Source organism: Penicillium daleae (assembly GCF_028827525.1).
Source record: "Penicillium daleae strain IBT 16125 chromosome Unknown utg000006l_segment0_segment0, whole genome shotgun sequence".
NCBI classification, from domain to species: Eukaryota; Fungi; Ascomycota; class Eurotiomycetes; order Eurotiales; family Aspergillaceae; genus Penicillium; species Penicillium daleae.
In genome coordinates this window covers 1,472,978-1,490,227 of record NW_026623154.1, presented here as the reverse complement: position 1 = coordinate 1,490,227, position 17,250 = coordinate 1,472,978, and the positions used below count along the sequence as shown (strand labels likewise).

The 17,250-nt window shown below is 49.4% G+C and overlaps 5 protein-coding genes across 5 annotated transcripts; 4 read left to right on the top strand and 1 right to left on the bottom strand.

Annotated features, from left to right (window-relative positions):
* Window positions 1–1,342: 1,342 nt before the first annotated feature.
* Window positions 1,343–8,225, bottom strand: N7458_006269 (type I polyketide synthase; the record flags this gene model as incomplete). The annotated part of the gene is made up of 5 exons (XM_056909651.1): window positions 1,343–2,158; window positions 2,219–2,539; window positions 2,593–5,187; window positions 5,246–7,466; window positions 7,522–8,225. The coding sequence occupies 5 exons, from the start codon at window positions 8,223–8,225 to the stop codon at window positions 1,343–1,345; spliced, it is 6,657 nt and encodes a 2,218-aa protein (XP_056765355.1).
* Window positions 8,226–9,052: 827 nt separating this feature from the next.
* N7458_006268 (Serine hydrolase FSH) lies at window positions 9,053–10,104 on the top strand (the record flags this gene model as incomplete). The annotated part of the gene is made up of 4 exons (XM_056909650.1): window positions 9,053–9,094; window positions 9,163–9,181; window positions 9,253–9,843; window positions 9,938–10,104. 4 exons carry the CDS (start codon window positions 9,053–9,055, stop codon window positions 10,102–10,104), a joined length of 819 nt encoding a protein of 272 aa, XP_056765354.1.
* Window positions 10,105–14,399: 4,295 nt separating this feature from the next.
* On the top strand, window positions 14,400–14,999 carry N7458_006267 (uncharacterized protein; the record flags this gene model as incomplete). The annotated part of the gene is made up of 1 exon (XM_056909649.1): window positions 14,400–14,999. One exon carries the CDS (start codon window positions 14,400–14,402, stop codon window positions 14,997–14,999), a length of 600 nt encoding a protein of 199 aa, XP_056765353.1.
* Window positions 15,000–16,019: 1,020 nt separating this feature from the next.
* Window positions 16,020–16,295, top strand: N7458_006266 (uncharacterized protein; the record flags this gene model as incomplete). The annotated part of the gene is made up of 1 exon (XM_056909648.1): window positions 16,020–16,295. One exon carries the CDS (start codon window positions 16,020–16,022, stop codon window positions 16,293–16,295), a length of 276 nt encoding a protein of 91 aa, XP_056765352.1.
* A 279-nt stretch (window positions 16,296–16,574) lies between these two features.
* Window positions 16,575–17,208, top strand: ura6 (uridylate kinase ura6; the record flags this gene model as incomplete). The annotated part of the gene is given in 2 exon segments (XM_056909647.1): window positions 16,575–16,790; window positions 16,804–17,208. 2 exon segments carry the CDS (start codon window positions 16,575–16,577, stop codon window positions 17,206–17,208), a joined length of 621 nt encoding a protein of 206 aa, XP_056765351.1.
* Window positions 17,209–17,250: the final 42 nt, after the last annotated feature.

Genomic DNA, 17,250 nt, shown 5'->3' with positions numbered 1-17,250 from the left:
ATACAGTACAATCTTAACAATGTGGGTCCATTCATGACATTCGAATTGTGAACGGCCATGACAGATGGATGAATCCGCTAGACACGTGGTTGATCGTACATCCAAGGATGCTACTGGCATGCCTGGCCGGATTCGTTTTCCGTATCTGGGTCAAATGCATATCTGATTCACAGTTGTGACATTGACAACTACAAATCGCTGTCATCGATGATGACCTCCCATACTCCACCGAGATACTTCTTCGTTAGCCTATGACAGTGAGGATTATCCGCGGCATTCGCGAATTTCGCTGTGACCAGCACGGGTGGAGTACGCATATTGAAAACTCCACATTGCTATGTCGCTTGCTGCTTTTGAAATGAGGTAATTTAGATGATATTCTATTGACCATGGACGAGAATATTTCCGCAACTAGTCTAATATAAGCTGTCCGTTAAATATTTACCCGAGGCTCAAACTCGGCGGTTGTTAGTATTTGCGTTGGAACCAAAACTCGGCTGGAAATGGGCCGAGTGTACGGAGTACACGACATTGCATTGCAGGCGGTCCTGAAAAAAATTCAGCTCCTAGGCACATTGCTTGGCAAATCGGTTCGCTTCAAGATTAATGTCTCATCTACAGTAGAACTCCGTAGAGCGAAACCAATCCATCTGCACCCTGCACGGATGTCCACTGGGTATCCACGAAAAAAAAACCGCTTGTGGCACTGTCCTCCCACGGAAAATAAGACGGCCCCTTAGCGCCAAGCATCAGCCACCATATCAGCGATCATCGCAATGACATCAGCGCTGTGAACATGGTGGAGGACAACCTGTCGGCAAGTGGCCGATGAAAAAGTGTCTTGGTTGAAAAATGACCGAAGCCAAGCCTGCCGAGCGTCATGGTAAACTCTCTCGTGAAGGTTAATCGCGTCAGATTTTTCAAACTTCGTATTTGCGCCACGGGTAGAAATCTGCGATTAAGTTTTAACCTGCGTTACAGGTACATAAATAATCATAGGAGAAGGAGAGTTTTCCGCTTATTCATGCCATTTTTGGCCTGTCTAGAAAGTGCTGGTGTGATTTGGTGATTTTGGAGATGATCCCTTGGGGATTGTGCTGCTACAACTGGAACAGTCAGGAATTTCAATATACAGGCAGAATCTTCGCAAGTGGGATAAGGAGCCTGTTATCTAAGCGCAATTGTTGGATTTTCTCACAGAACCGAGACACAGCCTGCAAAAAAGAATTCAATGAATGGATATACGTATAGATCTATACCAAAAACAAAAGCTCACTCGAACATAAATCATACAGAACAGAACAAAAACAGATTCTCCCCATCAGCAAGTGACACCAGACCCTCAAACCTGCGACTTGTTCAAAATAATCTCAGCAAGTGCCATCAAAGATCCGCTTGACAGCAACTCCAGCACCTGCACGTTGGCATTGGCCTCGCGCGCGATCCAATTACGGATTTCAATTGCCACCAGCGAGTCCAAACCCAACGAGGCCACCGTTATCGATGGATCCATATCCTCTAGCGAAATCACTAGCACCTGTGCCAGCTTGGCTGCGAGCGCTTGATAACAGATATGCAGTGCCTCCTCCTTCGAGCCTGCATTGGCAAGGAGCACATTCAGCGGTGCAGATGGACCACTTCCCCCTACGGATCCTGAACCATGCGCCGCCTTCGCAGCCTCATAGAGCACACTGAACTTGGCGTCCTGCGCCCAGAAGTGATCTAGCGTGCTGAGTTCAAGGCCGACGATGAATTGGCCGGAGCAGGAATCTGCCAAATCGCCCGTGATCGCGACGGCGAGTAATGCGAGCACTTCTGCTTCATCCATGCCATCTGTACCGATGTTCTTGAGCACTTCTTGCTGCCGTTTGCTGTCGACCTCGGCGAGATAGCCAACGTCTCGGACGGCGGTGAGATCAATGGATGTACCTGGGAGGCCCAGTGAGCGTCGGTACTCCATAAACCCGTCGAGGAAGACATTTGCAGCGGCATAGGCAGCTTGACCGCGGTTACCGATTACACCGGCAACTGAGGAGAGGGCAATGAAGAAGTCGAGGGGGCAGTCGGCGAGGACTTCATGCAAGTTCCAAGCGCCGTCGACTTTGCTGGTTATGACTGATTGGAAGTCTTCAAGTGTCATTTTCTCAAACAGTATATCCTGTTGTCTATTAGTTGACTGAATTAAAGTGCAAATGTTATGATTGAAGAAAGGAATTACCCGAAGGACCATGGCACCGTGAACGACACCACGGACTGGCGGAAGATCTTTCATCTCTTCCTTGACGAGTTTCTCAACTGACTGTTTGCTGCTCACATCACATGGCTTAACGGTAACGTGTGTACCATTGACAGCCAGCTCGTCAATCAGGGCCTGCACCTGGTCGTTAACCGATGCGCTTCGAGAAACTAGGACAATGTTCCGGGCGCCTTTGAAAGACATCCATTTGGCCATGCTTCGTCCCAGACCACCCGTGCCGCCGATCAGAATATAAGAAGCGTCCGCCTTCAAGAGAGAGGCCCCGGTTTTGGGGGCAACAGCCTGTTACTTACACATTAACTTTTGCTCAGAACTTCAGATGACAGATCTCTTACCTTGACATAATCATCCTGGTGAGGAACGACCACGATCTTACCCATCGCCTTACCGGTCTGCAATGTACGGAAAGCAGTCTCCAGCTCCGAGATGCGGTATGTGGTCAGCGGCAAGATGGGCCGCACAGATTCCTTGGCCATCAGATCCGTAACATTGTCCAAGAGTCGCTTCATCAGCTTCGGGCGATGTGCAGCCACCTTGGTCAAATCGACCGAGGCAAAGCTAACGTTGTATTCAAATGGAAGCATGTCGAGGCGAGTATTCTTGGTGATATCAGCCTTGCCAATCTCAACGAACCGGCCGAACGGAGCCAGGCATTCCCATGTTTCGCGCAGAAGATCGCCAGCGAGGGAATTAAGAACGACGTCCACACCTTCGTTATTCGTTGCACGGCGGATACCATGGCCGAAAGAGGTATCACGGCTGTAGAGAATGTGGTCTTCAGGGAGGCCATATTGGGCCATGAGGAATTGCTTCTTCTCCACGCTGCCGACAGTCACAAAGATCTCTGCGCCAATCATCTGCGCCAGCATGATGGCTGCTTGCCCGACACCACCGGCACCAGCGTGAATCAGGACCCGCTCGCTTTCCTGTAGATGACCGAGGTCGAAGAGCGCGTAATAAGCCGTGCAAAAGACCACTGGCACTGTGGCACCGATCTCAAAGGACATGTTTTCCAGGATCGGGGCTGCACTGGTAGCTTTGCAGCGAGCATAGGTAGAGTAGCCACCTAGCGGCAGGGCCATGACTCGCTGGCCAACTTTGAGATGTTGGACATTCTTACCCACAGACGAGACAATACCACTGCACTCAATGCCAATGTAAGGCTGTGCAAGCTGACCCATTGTGACGACGATATCCTTGAAATTTAGACCGGTGGCTTTAACCTCAATCTCAATATCATCATCAGCCAGAGGTTCGAACACATCGTCAGCAAAGTAAAGCGTATCAAGAGCCCCAAGATTGCCAATCTGAAGCTTGAAACGGCGGCCAGGCTGTTGGAACCGCTGAGATGAGATGGTCATCTCGTGAGTCTCATTGTGGACGAAAGCGTCAGCAGCTTCGTTGGTCAAGGCACGCGGGACAAATAGATCAGCGCCCTTGGCTCGGAACTCAAAGTCCTGGCAGGAACTTAGGCTGTCATTCGACCACAAAGCATTGATGGCAGCCATGATGGGAATGGCGGGATTCTCGAGGTCTTCAGTCTCAAGACCGAGAGTTGCAGCCCTGGCCATGGTCTCGGAACGCAAGCTTCGGGTAAGACCAACGATCATTTGGGCATCTGGATTATCAAGACGGTAGACCCAAAGGACATTGGAAGCGTTAAATAGAGTGCGCTTAATGTCCTCAAATGACTCTGCGGTGAGGTTGCGGAGGGACAGGGCCCCGGTTTGGAGGACGACGACATGTTTGCCAGTTGCGTCAATCTCCTCAAACGGGGAGATAGAGGGCCTCCAGTCACTGCTCTCAGTTTGAAAAGCGTGATTCAATTTGTCCACGATACCGTCAGGCTTGCCAAGCTGTGTAATCACAATGTTGGTCAAGTTGTGGCCATTCAGGATGCCATTGCCATTGGTATGACCATTAGTCAACGCATTCACAGTCGTGCCGTTAGCTAGCACACCATTAGGCTCATTAACATTCCCGTTAATACCATTGACATGAGCATTAAGTCCCCGGGATTCGGAGACAATCTCCTTTTCAGTTTCAATTAGAGAAGCGAGAGATTTCCACTCGAACTTGTAACACAAGTCGCGGGCGATTTCGCCACGGACAGCACCCGCATCTTTTAGCGGAGTCATGGTCAAGCCCTCGATATTGATGAGAATTTCGGTCGAGTTCTCTGGTGTCACCCAAAGATCGAACCTGGCCGGCTCCGGGTTAGCCTGACTCGGCCCGCCATTACACCATGCTTTGACAGATTCGCCTGGGATAGAGGGCATCTTATCACTGATAACCAAGCTCTTGACCATGGTTGGCATGTACAGCGTGTCGAGTTCCATTCGACCTTGGCCGAGGATGGGCCAGGTTAGGTGCAGGAGTGCATCCAAGAAAGTTGGATGAATGGTCAACGGAGCCTCGAAATTCTTAGGCATTATGGTTTTTGTATCCCGGACGAACAGGTCTCCACGCGAATGATGAGGGCTTGAGAATATATTCTCCAGACCCTGAAAGCAAGGACCATACCCAGCACCAATATCAGTGAGGACTTCATACATGCTTTGTATGTCGATCTTATACGTTGCTTGTTCCATGACTCTCTCAATCTGGCTGGAGAAGTACTTCTGCTCAGCCTCAGTAACATTGGAGACTGATGCTTGCTGCTTCTTGTTAGCGCGGGTGCGAACTAAGCCAGAGCAGTGTGCTGTCCAGCCTCGCTTGGAAGTCCATGAGCTAATACGGAACTCGTCCCAAATATCCGAGTTGCCGCGTGTGCCTTCTGCGTAAGGCTTCAAGGTGATGGTAGTTTCTACGTCCACATCGTCGCTCAAAACGAGTGCAGCACCGACGGTCACCTCACGGAATTGGAATTGTGAGAATGGAGTCTCATGGATCTCGGCACGTCGACGCGCAGCCTCAATAGCCATAGCCAACTGAAATAATTTGGTCAGCTTTGATTCATAGTTGAAGTTGATATTGAGGAAAACTTACATATCCAGCCATCGGATACACACTCATACCCTGCATCTTGTGTTCCCGCAGCCAAGGGATATCGTCAAGACGGACAATATTGCGCCATGTAGGCTCAAGATCATTCGAATACATGGCTCGCGTTCCCAGGACATCGTTTCGCTTTCCATCGCGAAATCTATGTCCGTCCGCAATGCGCGCTTGATGCCAGTATCGTGTGCTGTGCTGCCAGGGATACTTCGGCAAGTCCCGCAGGAAAGATCGATTCTGGGCTCCACTCACGGGGAAATTGATCTGGGTGGCATTGAGAGATCCACCGCGCACATACACAGCACCTGCAGCATCCAGAAGAGACTGGGCTGGTTCGGCATTGCGGAGCACGGTGGGTGCGTAGCTGACCTTGGAGGCAGTTGATCCCAGGCTCTTCAGGGTGTCCAGAATGGGACCCTTAAGCGCGGAGTGTGGACCAAGCTCGAGAAGGAGGTTGGGTCGGCTCTCTTCGTCGGCGCACATCTTGGCCAGTGCATTGTCAAACAACACGGGAGAGGTCAAATTGGCCACCCAGTATGCTGGGGCTAGATCAGACGGCTCAGCGATCTCGCCAGTGACGGACGAAAAGAAAGTCGCGGTTGCGTAGGACGAGGGCAAGATCGATTCAATAGCTAATAGGTATGCCTCTGCCACCTTCTTCATGTGGTCTGAATGGTAGGCAACATCGATCTTGAGCTTTCGGTTGAATAGCTGCTTCTCTTGAAGGGCAGCTTCAAGCTCATCGATTGCGTCTGCGTCTCCGGAAACCGTCACACTGGAGGGACTGTTTACACAGGCCACCGTAGCATAGCCGCTCAGCGTTTTCAACATCGGCTTGACATCATTAGAGCTGGCCCCGACGGCAATCATCGTGCCCTTCAGGAGTGGATATGAACTTTTCAGCAGAGATGTCATCTGCCCACGACGGTAGGCAAGCGCCATGGCTCCCTCCAAATCAAAAATACCGGCAGCATAGGCGGCGCCAATCTCGCCGGAGCTGTGACCCACGACCGAAGAGGGCCGAATATCCCATGAACGGAGGAGATCCGTGAGAGCGATCTGAAGAGCTGTGCAAGCAGGCTGGCTTAGATGTGGAGAGTTGATATCAGAGACCGTAGCCTCTTTCTGCAGTTCTTCAAGGAGGGAGAATTCTGCCCCAAGGCCACGAAGGCATTTGTCTGCGCGCTCAATGGCCGCTGCAAAGAGTGGATATTCGTTCATCAAGGGAATACCCATCCGAGCCCATTGAGCACCCTGTCCAGTGAAAACGAAGGCGAGTGTGGGAGTTCCAAGTACTCGAATAGGGTTGGCTTTCAGTTGGGCCATCTTGACACCCAGTTCGTCCAACGAGGTAGCTGACAGAGCCACACGATATGAAAGATGGGACAATTTAGTTCCCAGGGTATGAGCAAAATTGCCAAAGAGGGAGTTCTCGAACACTTCTGGCCGCTGCTCGAAGTAAATTCCAAAGTCCTGGATTCTCGTGCGAAGAGAGTCCTTATCATTGGCAGATATCAAAAACAGTCTGCTCTTTGGGTCTCCCTCCACGCCTGCATCATCTTCTGCCCGATCTGGCGGAGGAGGCTTTTGGAGAACGACGTGTGCGTTAGTTCCTCCAAACCCATAGTTTGAAACACTGGCGTACTTCTTGCCTCGTGGAAAGGGCCGAGTAGAGGTGACGACCTTCATATTCCACTCTGACAATGGGATATTTGGATTGGGTTTCTTGAAGTCAGCATTTGGTAGAAGCAGCCCCTTGTCAAGAATCATGGCCGTCTTGATAATAGAAGCAATGCCGCTGGCACCTTCCAAGTGGCCAATATTAGACTTAATCGATCCAATGTAAAGCGGATTCCGCGCCGTCCGACCTCCTCCTAGGGCTTCATGTACCGCTCGTGCCTCGATGGGATCTCCGGCTTTCGTGCCCGTGCCGTGCATTTCTGCAAACCCGCAGTCTTCCGGGTTGAGATTGGCTTCACGGTAGACTCGGCGGATCAATTGCTCCTGTGCATTCTCGTTCGGCAATGTGATACCCTTGGTTCTCCCGTCTTGGTTCACTCCAGAATTAGCGATTATGGCCCGGATGGGGTCTTTGTCGCGGATCGCAGCGTCGAGAGGCTTGAGGAGGACGACGCCAGCGCCCTCACCACGCGCAAACCCGGATTTGGCTCTTTCGTCAAAAGAATATGTTTTCCCTTCGTCATTGAATAATCTGTGCTTTTAGTTATGCCTCACAAACTGATCCAATCGAGACTGAGAGGACTTACTGTGACATGGACATGGAAACGAAATAATCGGGAAGAATATTCAATCTGCATCCGCCCACCAGAGCCTCCTTTGATTCACCACTTCGCAAGGTCTGAACGGCATAATGCAAGGCCACCAATGAAGACGAACAGGCCGTGTCGAATGTCATACTAGGACCTGTCAGGTCAAAGTAGTACGAAATGCGATTGGATTGCATTGCGGGCGCATTGCCCGTAGCTTGAAATGGGGGAACCGTATCGATATCCCTGCAATTATTGAGCTCGTAATCAGAGAAATTGCCACCAACAAAAACGCCGACTTCGCGACCCGCGAGTGACTCTTTGGGAATGCCAGCAGTCTCCAAAGCTTCGAAGGAGCACTCCAGAAGCAGGCGCTGCTGAGGGTCCATAGAGATCGCCTCCTGCACGGTGACATTGAAAAAGGGAGCATCAAATCGGGAAACGTCTTCATCGAGGAAGTAGCCGCCCGCAGGGTTGAAAGTACCGGGTTTCGAGGGATTAGGATGGTGGTAGGCGCCATGCGAAAAACGGTCTTTGGGAATGGGCGCCCAGCCGCTTCGGGCCCTTGTACAAAGCTCCCATAAGTCGCCGGGGGAGGAGACTTGGCCAGAAAGTCGACAGGCATACCCAATTATGGCAATGGCTTGTGGCATCCGGGTTTCCCCGTCACACTGTGTGCCATTGGATTCGGCCGTGCCATTCATAGCGTTGCGGAGGACAAAACGAAGAATGAGAAAAAGAACGAGAGAGAAGAGGAGAGAGAGGAAGAAGGGGTGGAAACGAAGTATATAACGAGACCTAGAATCAATGAATGTATAGTTAGATGCCCGGGACTTTCTTTCTCCTCGTTTCTTTTCCTTCTATCTTACGACTGTGCTTGACAGGGCATTAGAGTTAAATAGAGAAGTCTGGAGCACCTCAATTCAAACGTCGGAGGAATCAAAAATGATCGAAGAAAAGAGTTTATTAAAGACAGCAAAGATCAACAGGCCCTCTTCCCTTATTCATCCAAATCCCTATTTTCGAAAAGAGCCATATTCTCAAATCGACCTTTTGCCCATTTTTTCCCTAGAAAAATATTTGCCCCGAGGTCCCTGCGATAAGAATGAGAGGTTAACATTGGGCCGCTGGCGGCGTAACTTCCACGATGCTGCTGTGCAGCCCACTCAGGTTAGACACAAATTCAGGGACATGAATTTCTGGGTCCATGCAACCCACATGAGCTTCGATGAACTTGTGGATCGGTTATATGGATACATCCAGTCGATCACATGTGTTCGGAGGGAATTGCTGATTTATGGGCTGGAGAACAAGTCCCGGGTGGAGAATCACGTTAGATAGTTGGGACTTGACAAGCTCTTCCAAGTTCCTGCTTTCTCTCTTTCTGTATTGCTTCTTTGGCTTGGCTGCTTTGCTTGCTTCGAATCTTTACCGCACATTCTTTCTTTCTTTTTAACCATCCTCTGGCAAGCTGTGGCTGTACGGCCCTGAGGTATACGCAGTACATCGTTCTGTCTAAATATTACTCAAGATGCAGTTCCTCTGTCTTCATGGTGCCATTGGCAATATCGATGTAAGTGGATTTAACCATACGAGCCACCAAGAGCATTTCCGGGAAGAAGACTGTGCTGAGTGATGCAGAATCTCAGCATCCAACTAGGTAAATTACCAGAATGAGCAGATAATGCAGTTGGATAGGCGTGCCCTCTAACATGGAACAATTGATTCCAGCACCACTACAGGAGGACTTGGCGCGCGATTGTGCGGCTTCGTTCCATTACATCAACGGCTTGGTCCAAATCAAGCCGCCGCAAGGTACGAATATTCCATTCCCACCACCGGTGAGTGGTCAAAAGGAGCTCAAAGCTAATATCTGGTCATATACAGGATTCGAGGAGTACTTCGGCGCTGGACCCCACTATCGCTGGGCGGAAGATGGTGGTGTAGCTGAAGAGTCGATGATCAGCCGGGTACGCAAAATCCCAGTCGGGCAGAACCCGGAAGATGTGATGCGCGATTTAGCTGGAGACCGAGAAGTAGTATGGAAGAATCATGTACAGGTGATGCAGTATCTATACGATACGTTGGAGAAGAATCCAGACATCGGAGGCATCATCGGATACAGCGAGGGTGCCTCCATCGCCGCGACATTCATTCTGGATGAGCAGCGAAGACAAGAAGAGACTGGGCGTGAACGACGCATCAAATGCGCAATGTTCGTCACTGGCTGGCCCCCAATTAACCCTGGGAAGGGCATTGTCCTCGCAGATCAGGACGACGACCTGATTGACGTGCCTACTCTACACGTTGTGGGTGCTAACGGTATGATTGATTCTCGAACATGAACTGTTTCAGTTTACTTTTGTCTTGCCAGAGATTCGGAACCGACACTCACATCCTTGGTTCGCTTGAATAGATCCCTTCAGACATGGCGCATACGCGCTATACGACGTATGTGACCCCGATACGGCCACCCTCTTCGACACGGGCAAGGGCCACACTATTCCGCGGTCTGGACTGGTGATCAATGAGCTAGGAGATGCAGTCCGGGACCTAATAGCCAAGTCGGAAGAAGAATCCTAGGTCAAGAAGCTTGCCTCCCCTGTCGCAGTAAGCACGGGCGCTCGAATGGACGGAAGTCCTCTTTAGATTTTCAGAATTTCCATAGAACAGGCTACTCTCGAAGCAATATTGATGAGGCAATAATATTCTATTTTTGTACAGTTACAATCGTACAAAGTGTGCCTGGCATAAGGATGAGCTTCCTGTAATACGTTGTCAGGATGGCGTTTGCGCATGTCGACATAGCTCTGTGGGAGGGCAGTTCGCATCCCGGCTGTCGTGCAATCGACAACGGTCTGGTGGTGTAACCTCGAAGCCATTTCGCGCACCCTTGCAAGATAGATAAAATTTCGATCGTTCACAGCTACATTAGCATCCTAGTGGCTCCTCGACTAGGTTTTTGGCCAAATCACGGAAGTTTCCGCTAATTATTCAGCCAATTCCCATTGACAGCCACTGGGCCCAGTCCCCTCAAGTGAGCCTTTACAAGCTCCTCCCTAATCAAATTGAAATGTCGGGTTTTCTCTTCAGTCCCGAACACGCTCGAGTTTGCCCTTCGCCTATATCCCTGCCTGCCTCATTTTTGTTCACATGTTATCGGCGAGGAGGACATTACGCTGGAAGAATGGGGCCTCGATTGATAGGCAGGCCCCAAAACATATCTACCAAGACAAAACCATAATCACTCATCTTGCTTCCCCTCCTTCACTCCGTAGAGTCAATGCCGAGAGGCAGTGCCGATCCCAATCTCGAGAGCAACTGCCTTTCGAGCTCCGCGGGTCCGAATATTATTCTCACCGACCTATTAGACTATTGAATTTTTGACACTCGTTGCACAGTAGGGATGATATCAGCCTATGCGGAGTAGTACTCTGCTAAAAGTCACCATCCGCAAATATAACATAGCTACACTTAGATTGGTTGCATCTCTCAAATCACCCTACTAGATCCAATGCTACAATCCCCCTATAACCTGCTGCCAGCCCAACATTTTAAATACGCGCCGAGGGCTTTGTAGATTTCCTCGGACTCGTGAACCGTCCCGCCAATCCCATACTTCGTCTCCGTCCATCGCAGCTGATGCCCAGTCGCTATGCATGTCAAGTCTTTTCAGAGTCTTGTCATTTTGGGCCTTTTCCTCCAGCAATCCCAATCGTGCCTGGCCCAGGTTACCGCTCCTTCCTACTGTGCGAAAGGTGTTCACGCGATTTTAATGCGAGGCCAAGGCCCTGGCGATAATCTGAATGTTCTGGTGTCTGTCCAGAATCTTGTCCTACAGCTAATCCCAGGCTCAAGTAGCGTTGCGCTGCCTTATAATCACGGCGCTGACGACCACCGCGTGGCCGCCTCGAATGGCTCTTTAATGATGCAAGATTATATCCGGTCTTATGTCGCTAGCTGTCCAGACTCCAAGATTTTTATTCTTGGGTACTCCTTGGTGAGTGGGGCTTTGATGTCTGTCAGATCGTACCTGCTTTTTTCTCTTTCTCTGTCACCCTAAGTTTGTCATATCCCAACCATTCATCAATCACACAGCTCTAAATCCCCACGACGTATTCACCTACTTTGTTTCCACTCTCATAACTTCCTCTTGTCATCTTCTAGCTGCTCCACCTGAACTTTATAACGCATTGAGGCGTGCTGAAAAAGATGATCATTCTCCACATAGGGCGGAGTCGCGATGATGGATGGACTATGCGGTACGAGCTCGCAGTGGCTCTATTATGTTCCCGGTCTGGAGCCTCATTTCAACAAGAACGGTAAGGATGTTCTATAGTCTTGTTCACGGAGCCAACCTAAGCTAATATCGACCGAAGTGGTTGCAGCTGTATCGTACGGCGAAGAGACATTTGTTCCTGGACTTCCATATGACCTGGGAACTTGTACCGATGGAACAGGGGTAAGCCAGAGTCATTTTTACATACTTTATCACTCAATCCTGAACTTGTCACGAAGGCCTCTGGTGATCCAGAGCCCTGACCGAGCTCAAAAATGTAGATCTATCCACGAATTCACCCAGAATGGTGTGATCCGTTTGCTGCCTCGATCCGTAGTTACTGCGATGAGGGCGATGCTGAATGCTGTTTTCGGCTCCCACCTTCCATCGATTATTCACACTTCCTCTACATCTTTCGATACAACGTGGAAGTGATTCATTTTGTACAGCAGCGGTTGAGAGGGTCTCTATCACATTAACCTAGCTACATGCAGAATAGCTCGATAGCTAGGCCATAGTCATTACGATGTATACATACTAGCGACAACGTCAGGAATACAAGTAAGCTGGATAACAAAAGATGCGAGACGAATTCGACGATGATTAAGCTGTGTCCCATGCCCGCCATTGAATGACAGAAAACCAGCTCCTTTTTCAGATAGGCCTGCGATTAACTATTGGAGGAAACGATCGGAATTGGTTTACTTTGCACGGGCTACAAGTGGAGCCTGCAGGGAGCTTGAAGCCAACCCCGAACCGCTAAGGACTCAGGAACCCAGCGGACGCTCAGGTTCTAAATTATCATTGGGGCTCCTCAGTCCTAAAAAGATCCCTAAGAGTCTAGTCGATTTAATCATCATTTAAGTCATTTCAACCACGGCTCGTGCGATCGAGCCGTGTCCGCTATCCTATTTATCTATCAGCATCTCATCGGCCCACCAATTTACCTCTTCCCCTAAATCTTGGACGGCCCAAAACTTTAACTCACGATCCCGTATTGTGCTTCTCAGATTAGGATCCTCGATTCCTCGGTAATTCCTGATGGATACTAGCCGGCACTTCGCCGAGAAGCTAGTACGTCGATTGACTAGCATCGCCACTGTGCCCGATCACATTGCGTACATTCAAGTTGGCGATGACCAACTTCCAAGTAGACTAAGGTGAGCTAGTGAAGCCTATTAGTGTAGCCGCTAAACTGAAGATAACCATGATGTTCTTCTACCTTACTCGGTCGGGCTCGAAAAGGGCATCTTATTAAACCGCATTACATTCAAGGTACTTTTGTTATACGACGAAGATACGCCATACAGCGGCTCTAAGCGACTTCTACTTTCCTTATCTGCGCCCATATTCGTGTGTACTTGTCCGAAACAAACCCGAGATTTGGTACATGATCAAGGATTCACCTCGAAAACCAGCCAATTCCTCAAACGATCGAGCGTATACTGGGTGCGTCAACGGTCTGTGGTTTGCTCCTGTCGCGATTTCAAGCATTCTCAATTTCCCAGAGAATCTTGACTGGCTGAATAAGTGGGGACCGGAGGAAACAACCTATTGCGGGTAGACTGCATTGTATGGGGTCTGACACTTCAACTTGTAGTCTCAAAAATCGAGAAATAAAGGTCATTATCGAGAGACTCAATGAGATGTTTGACAGCAATCTGCCTCATAAAATTTGATGCCGTGGGTATTTTAGAAAGTACTCTATATCTTCAAGCCGAACAGGATCGACCTTCCCGTTGTTTCGTCTGCGTGCTGCTCCAACTCAAGATTGCATGTGAAAGTGTTATGTCCCAGGGTAGCAAGGCTGACCTTTGATTTCGTTATCTTAACTTCTAAGGTGTCATCCGAGCAAGATCGACGGTAATGCTGTTTCAGATATACTAGACATTCAAGTCACATTGCACATACCAATCAATTTCTTGTTGTCTTACCCGTCGCAACAAAGTGGTTTGATTCAACCATTGATCACCAGCGGACTAAGTGAACAAGATTTTCAATATATGACAGTCACTCAGAGCCGTATTACTTCGTATACTACTTTATTTTCTAGCTGCATATGCACGAGTCTGATCTACGGCTTACTCTTTCTATCTCAAACCAGCGAGCCGATCATTCCGAAAATCCTATGTCAAAAATCTAGGACTGGTGCTAGCCAAGATGAATCAGTATAATTTGAAAAGGACTGAGGAAGCTTGTGATTCGCAGTGCCGTCACATTGTCTTCTATGAAATCCAAGGTTAGAATGGGTATTATGCAATGGGCTTTGTTGAATGCCAGGAAGAGCATGTGTTATAGAGGTCAAAGGAAGTTGAATGACAAAGAAGATTGAATACCCTCATTCATAGCTCATAAGCCGTGCTCGTAAATGAAAGCGCCATATACAACGGCTATGGCTAATAATTGAATATAAAATATACTTGTATTTGGTCTTTTTCTCTTGAAGCCACCTTTTCGGAACTCTATAAATCGGGGTCCCCGTCGACGTCTTGTAGTAGAAGGTCCACCGTCAACTATACAACCCTATCAATATCGAATCCATCAAAATTGTCCTTATCATCGAGACCGACAGAGCTCCAGCTAAAAGAGTTCGCAAACAATGGATCCAGAATCTTTCATGCACGACCGCCAGATCTTCCGCGAGGATCTGCTAACATGGGCTAACACACTCAGTGCAGGATCCGTCGAGGATAGCGTTTGTATGGAGATCATAGCTGAAATGGAAGAAATGATCAGAGACATAGAGGTGCTTGGAACACCGCCTCCACTTGGAACTCTTCTAGCCGAAGATTTCTATCTAGTGGACTCATCTTCCGCAGATGAAGACCGCGATTTCTGTGAGGGCTATGAACTGATTGATCTGCTCGCCGAAGCAGAATATGGCCGTCTTTGTTCTAAAGATGGTACCATCAGGGATACCTTGTCATGGACTGTTGAACTGCTCAAGAGAAAACAGGCACCGGTCCCTGATATTGCGGTCGTTTTGGATATGCTCGCTCTGCATGTTGGAAGACTTCGGTTTACTCGGGTTTCTGAAGGTGTCTTTGTAGATCCGTATGCGGATGAGATGGATGATTTGGCGAGAGCGCAGCACATGTCGAACCAGAGCTATGGGAACGAATATCTTCGCGCAATCTGGAATCGTCTGTATAGTTGCATGGACTGTAACTGTGATAAGTGCAGCACGAGTCCGCGTTGAAAAGTCCCGGATTTTCTTGCCTTGTCTCTCTTTATGGTGTTAATATAGGTTTGCAGTAAGCTTAGATGGCCGCCTGTTGCTTGATCAAACCCGGATATACCAATACGTTTATAGTAGTACATTATAATTACTGACCAGACTGACTGGTTTCGAACGTAGATTTTGAAATCACGATGAAGTCCCATTGGATCGACAAGGAGGATAGGAGTACTGTCAGCGGTAGGCAAGGTGGCAGAGTTCAGAGGGCGTTGAGGCATACGATTGTCAAGTGATCAAGGGGGCAAGCGATGCCATAGAGCTTCTTTGATCTGATTAACAAGTCTTGACATTGTGGAGAGGTTGAGAAGCACATTAGATGGGGCTTTGTCAGAGGCCTCCAGCATGCCTATTGCCACGGTCGATTGACCTCAGTCCCGTAAGTATTTGTCGGATGGTTTGTCCATCATGGCCTAATGTCGCTGGTCCAGCTCTGAAATAGCTGAACTGTGAAGAAACTACCGGATGCTGGATATCAAGCCTAGTAAAGGTTAGAAACTGGATAAACGCTGAGGCAAATGCCAGTGATAAGGGGCAGTTCGAGTCGTACAGATATACTTTGAGGAAGTTAGCCATACATAATCAATCAAATAATAGATAGTAAAGGCAAGAAATAATTCCTTACTGATATATGTCCCACAAATTGAGAGAGTATGGCCATGTCTTCAAGAATGGACAGGGTGGCATGTCAACGTCAAAATAACTCTAGCTGCACGATTGAACGGATATTGAACGGATACTTGGAAATATAAGTAAATTATAAGAAAAGTTAGTCCATGAAGCATTATATGAGTCTTCTTTTGTAGTAAAAAATAAAGGAAGAAATTGCTGAGTGTTAGACCCCGGTAGATGCCAAGGGGAAGACCCGACTACTTTGGCTGCAGAAGCGGGTGCTCCTGTATACTGGAGATCAGCAACTAATCCTCTTCCGGCCACTCCCAATTTTCCTCCATCACAACGTACAATCTTCACAACGAAACCCTCATGTCTCTGCCTCTCGCCCGCCGCTTCGCGTCTGGAGTGTTCTCCAGGCCAACATTCACTCCGACTCAGCTCTTCCGATCCTCAATTCCCCAGCGCCTATCCTCCAGCAACGCGCCCAAGTCCTCGCCTCCTCCGCGCCCGACCTCCGCGCCCCATAACGACCGCTCGCAGTTCAAGATCCTGCCCATCCTCGCAATCATAGCCGTTGGTTCTGGCTCCTACGTGTTCCTTGTGAAGTCTCGCACTGGACAATCAACACAGCGCCCATCGAATTAGGGTAAGAACAGACTCCCCAAAGCACTTGCGCACTTGCGCACTGCCAGCTCCAGCCAACTCTCGAACCTGCCACTAACCCAGTCCAGTCCAGTCGCAGTCCCGCAGCTACCGCTTCTGCCCCTCCACCTTTTCCCCCGAAACTCCCAACACTTCACCGCCAGCCCACCAAGCACACAAAACCAGCCACTCCTTCCCCCTTCAATTCCTCGAATACAACAACAACAACCACCACCACCCTCCTAATCAATTCCTCCAATTCCTTCACCCTCCCACCTCACAATGGCTCCTACATCCCCCCGCTTCTCCTCGGAGGAGGTAACAGTCGTCTTCTTCCTCGGCGGACCAGGAAGCGGCAAAGGCACCCAATCCGCCAACCTAGTCAAAGACTACGGCTTCGTCCACCTCTCCGCAGGCGACCTCCTCCGCGCCGAGCAACTCCGCGAGGGCAGCCAATACGGCGCCATGATCAAATCATACATCACCGAGGGCAAGATCGTGCCCATGGAAGTCACCGTCAACCTCCTTTCCAACGCGATGCGCGACTCGCTCGACACCAACCCCCGCCCCGGGCACCAAGGCGCGCTTCCTGATTGATGGGTTCCCACGGAAGCTGGATCAGGCTGTTTTCTTTGAGCAGACGGTTTGTCCGTCGGAGTTGGTGCTGTTCTTGGATTGTCCTGAGGATGTGATGGAGGCGCGGCTGTTGAAGCGCGGGGAGACGAGTGGGCGGGATGATGATAATGCGGAGTCTATTCGCAAGCGGTTTAGGACTTTCGTTGAGACTTCGATGCCTGTTGTTGATGATTTTGAGGCTAAGGGGAAGGTTGTTAAGGTCCAGGCTACTGGGTCTGTGGAGGATGTTTATGCTGAGGTGAAGAAGGGTATTGAGGAGCGTGGTGTGCATGCTCGTTAAATCCATTTGGTATGGGACTTGACTAGATTGGTTTTGGTTTAG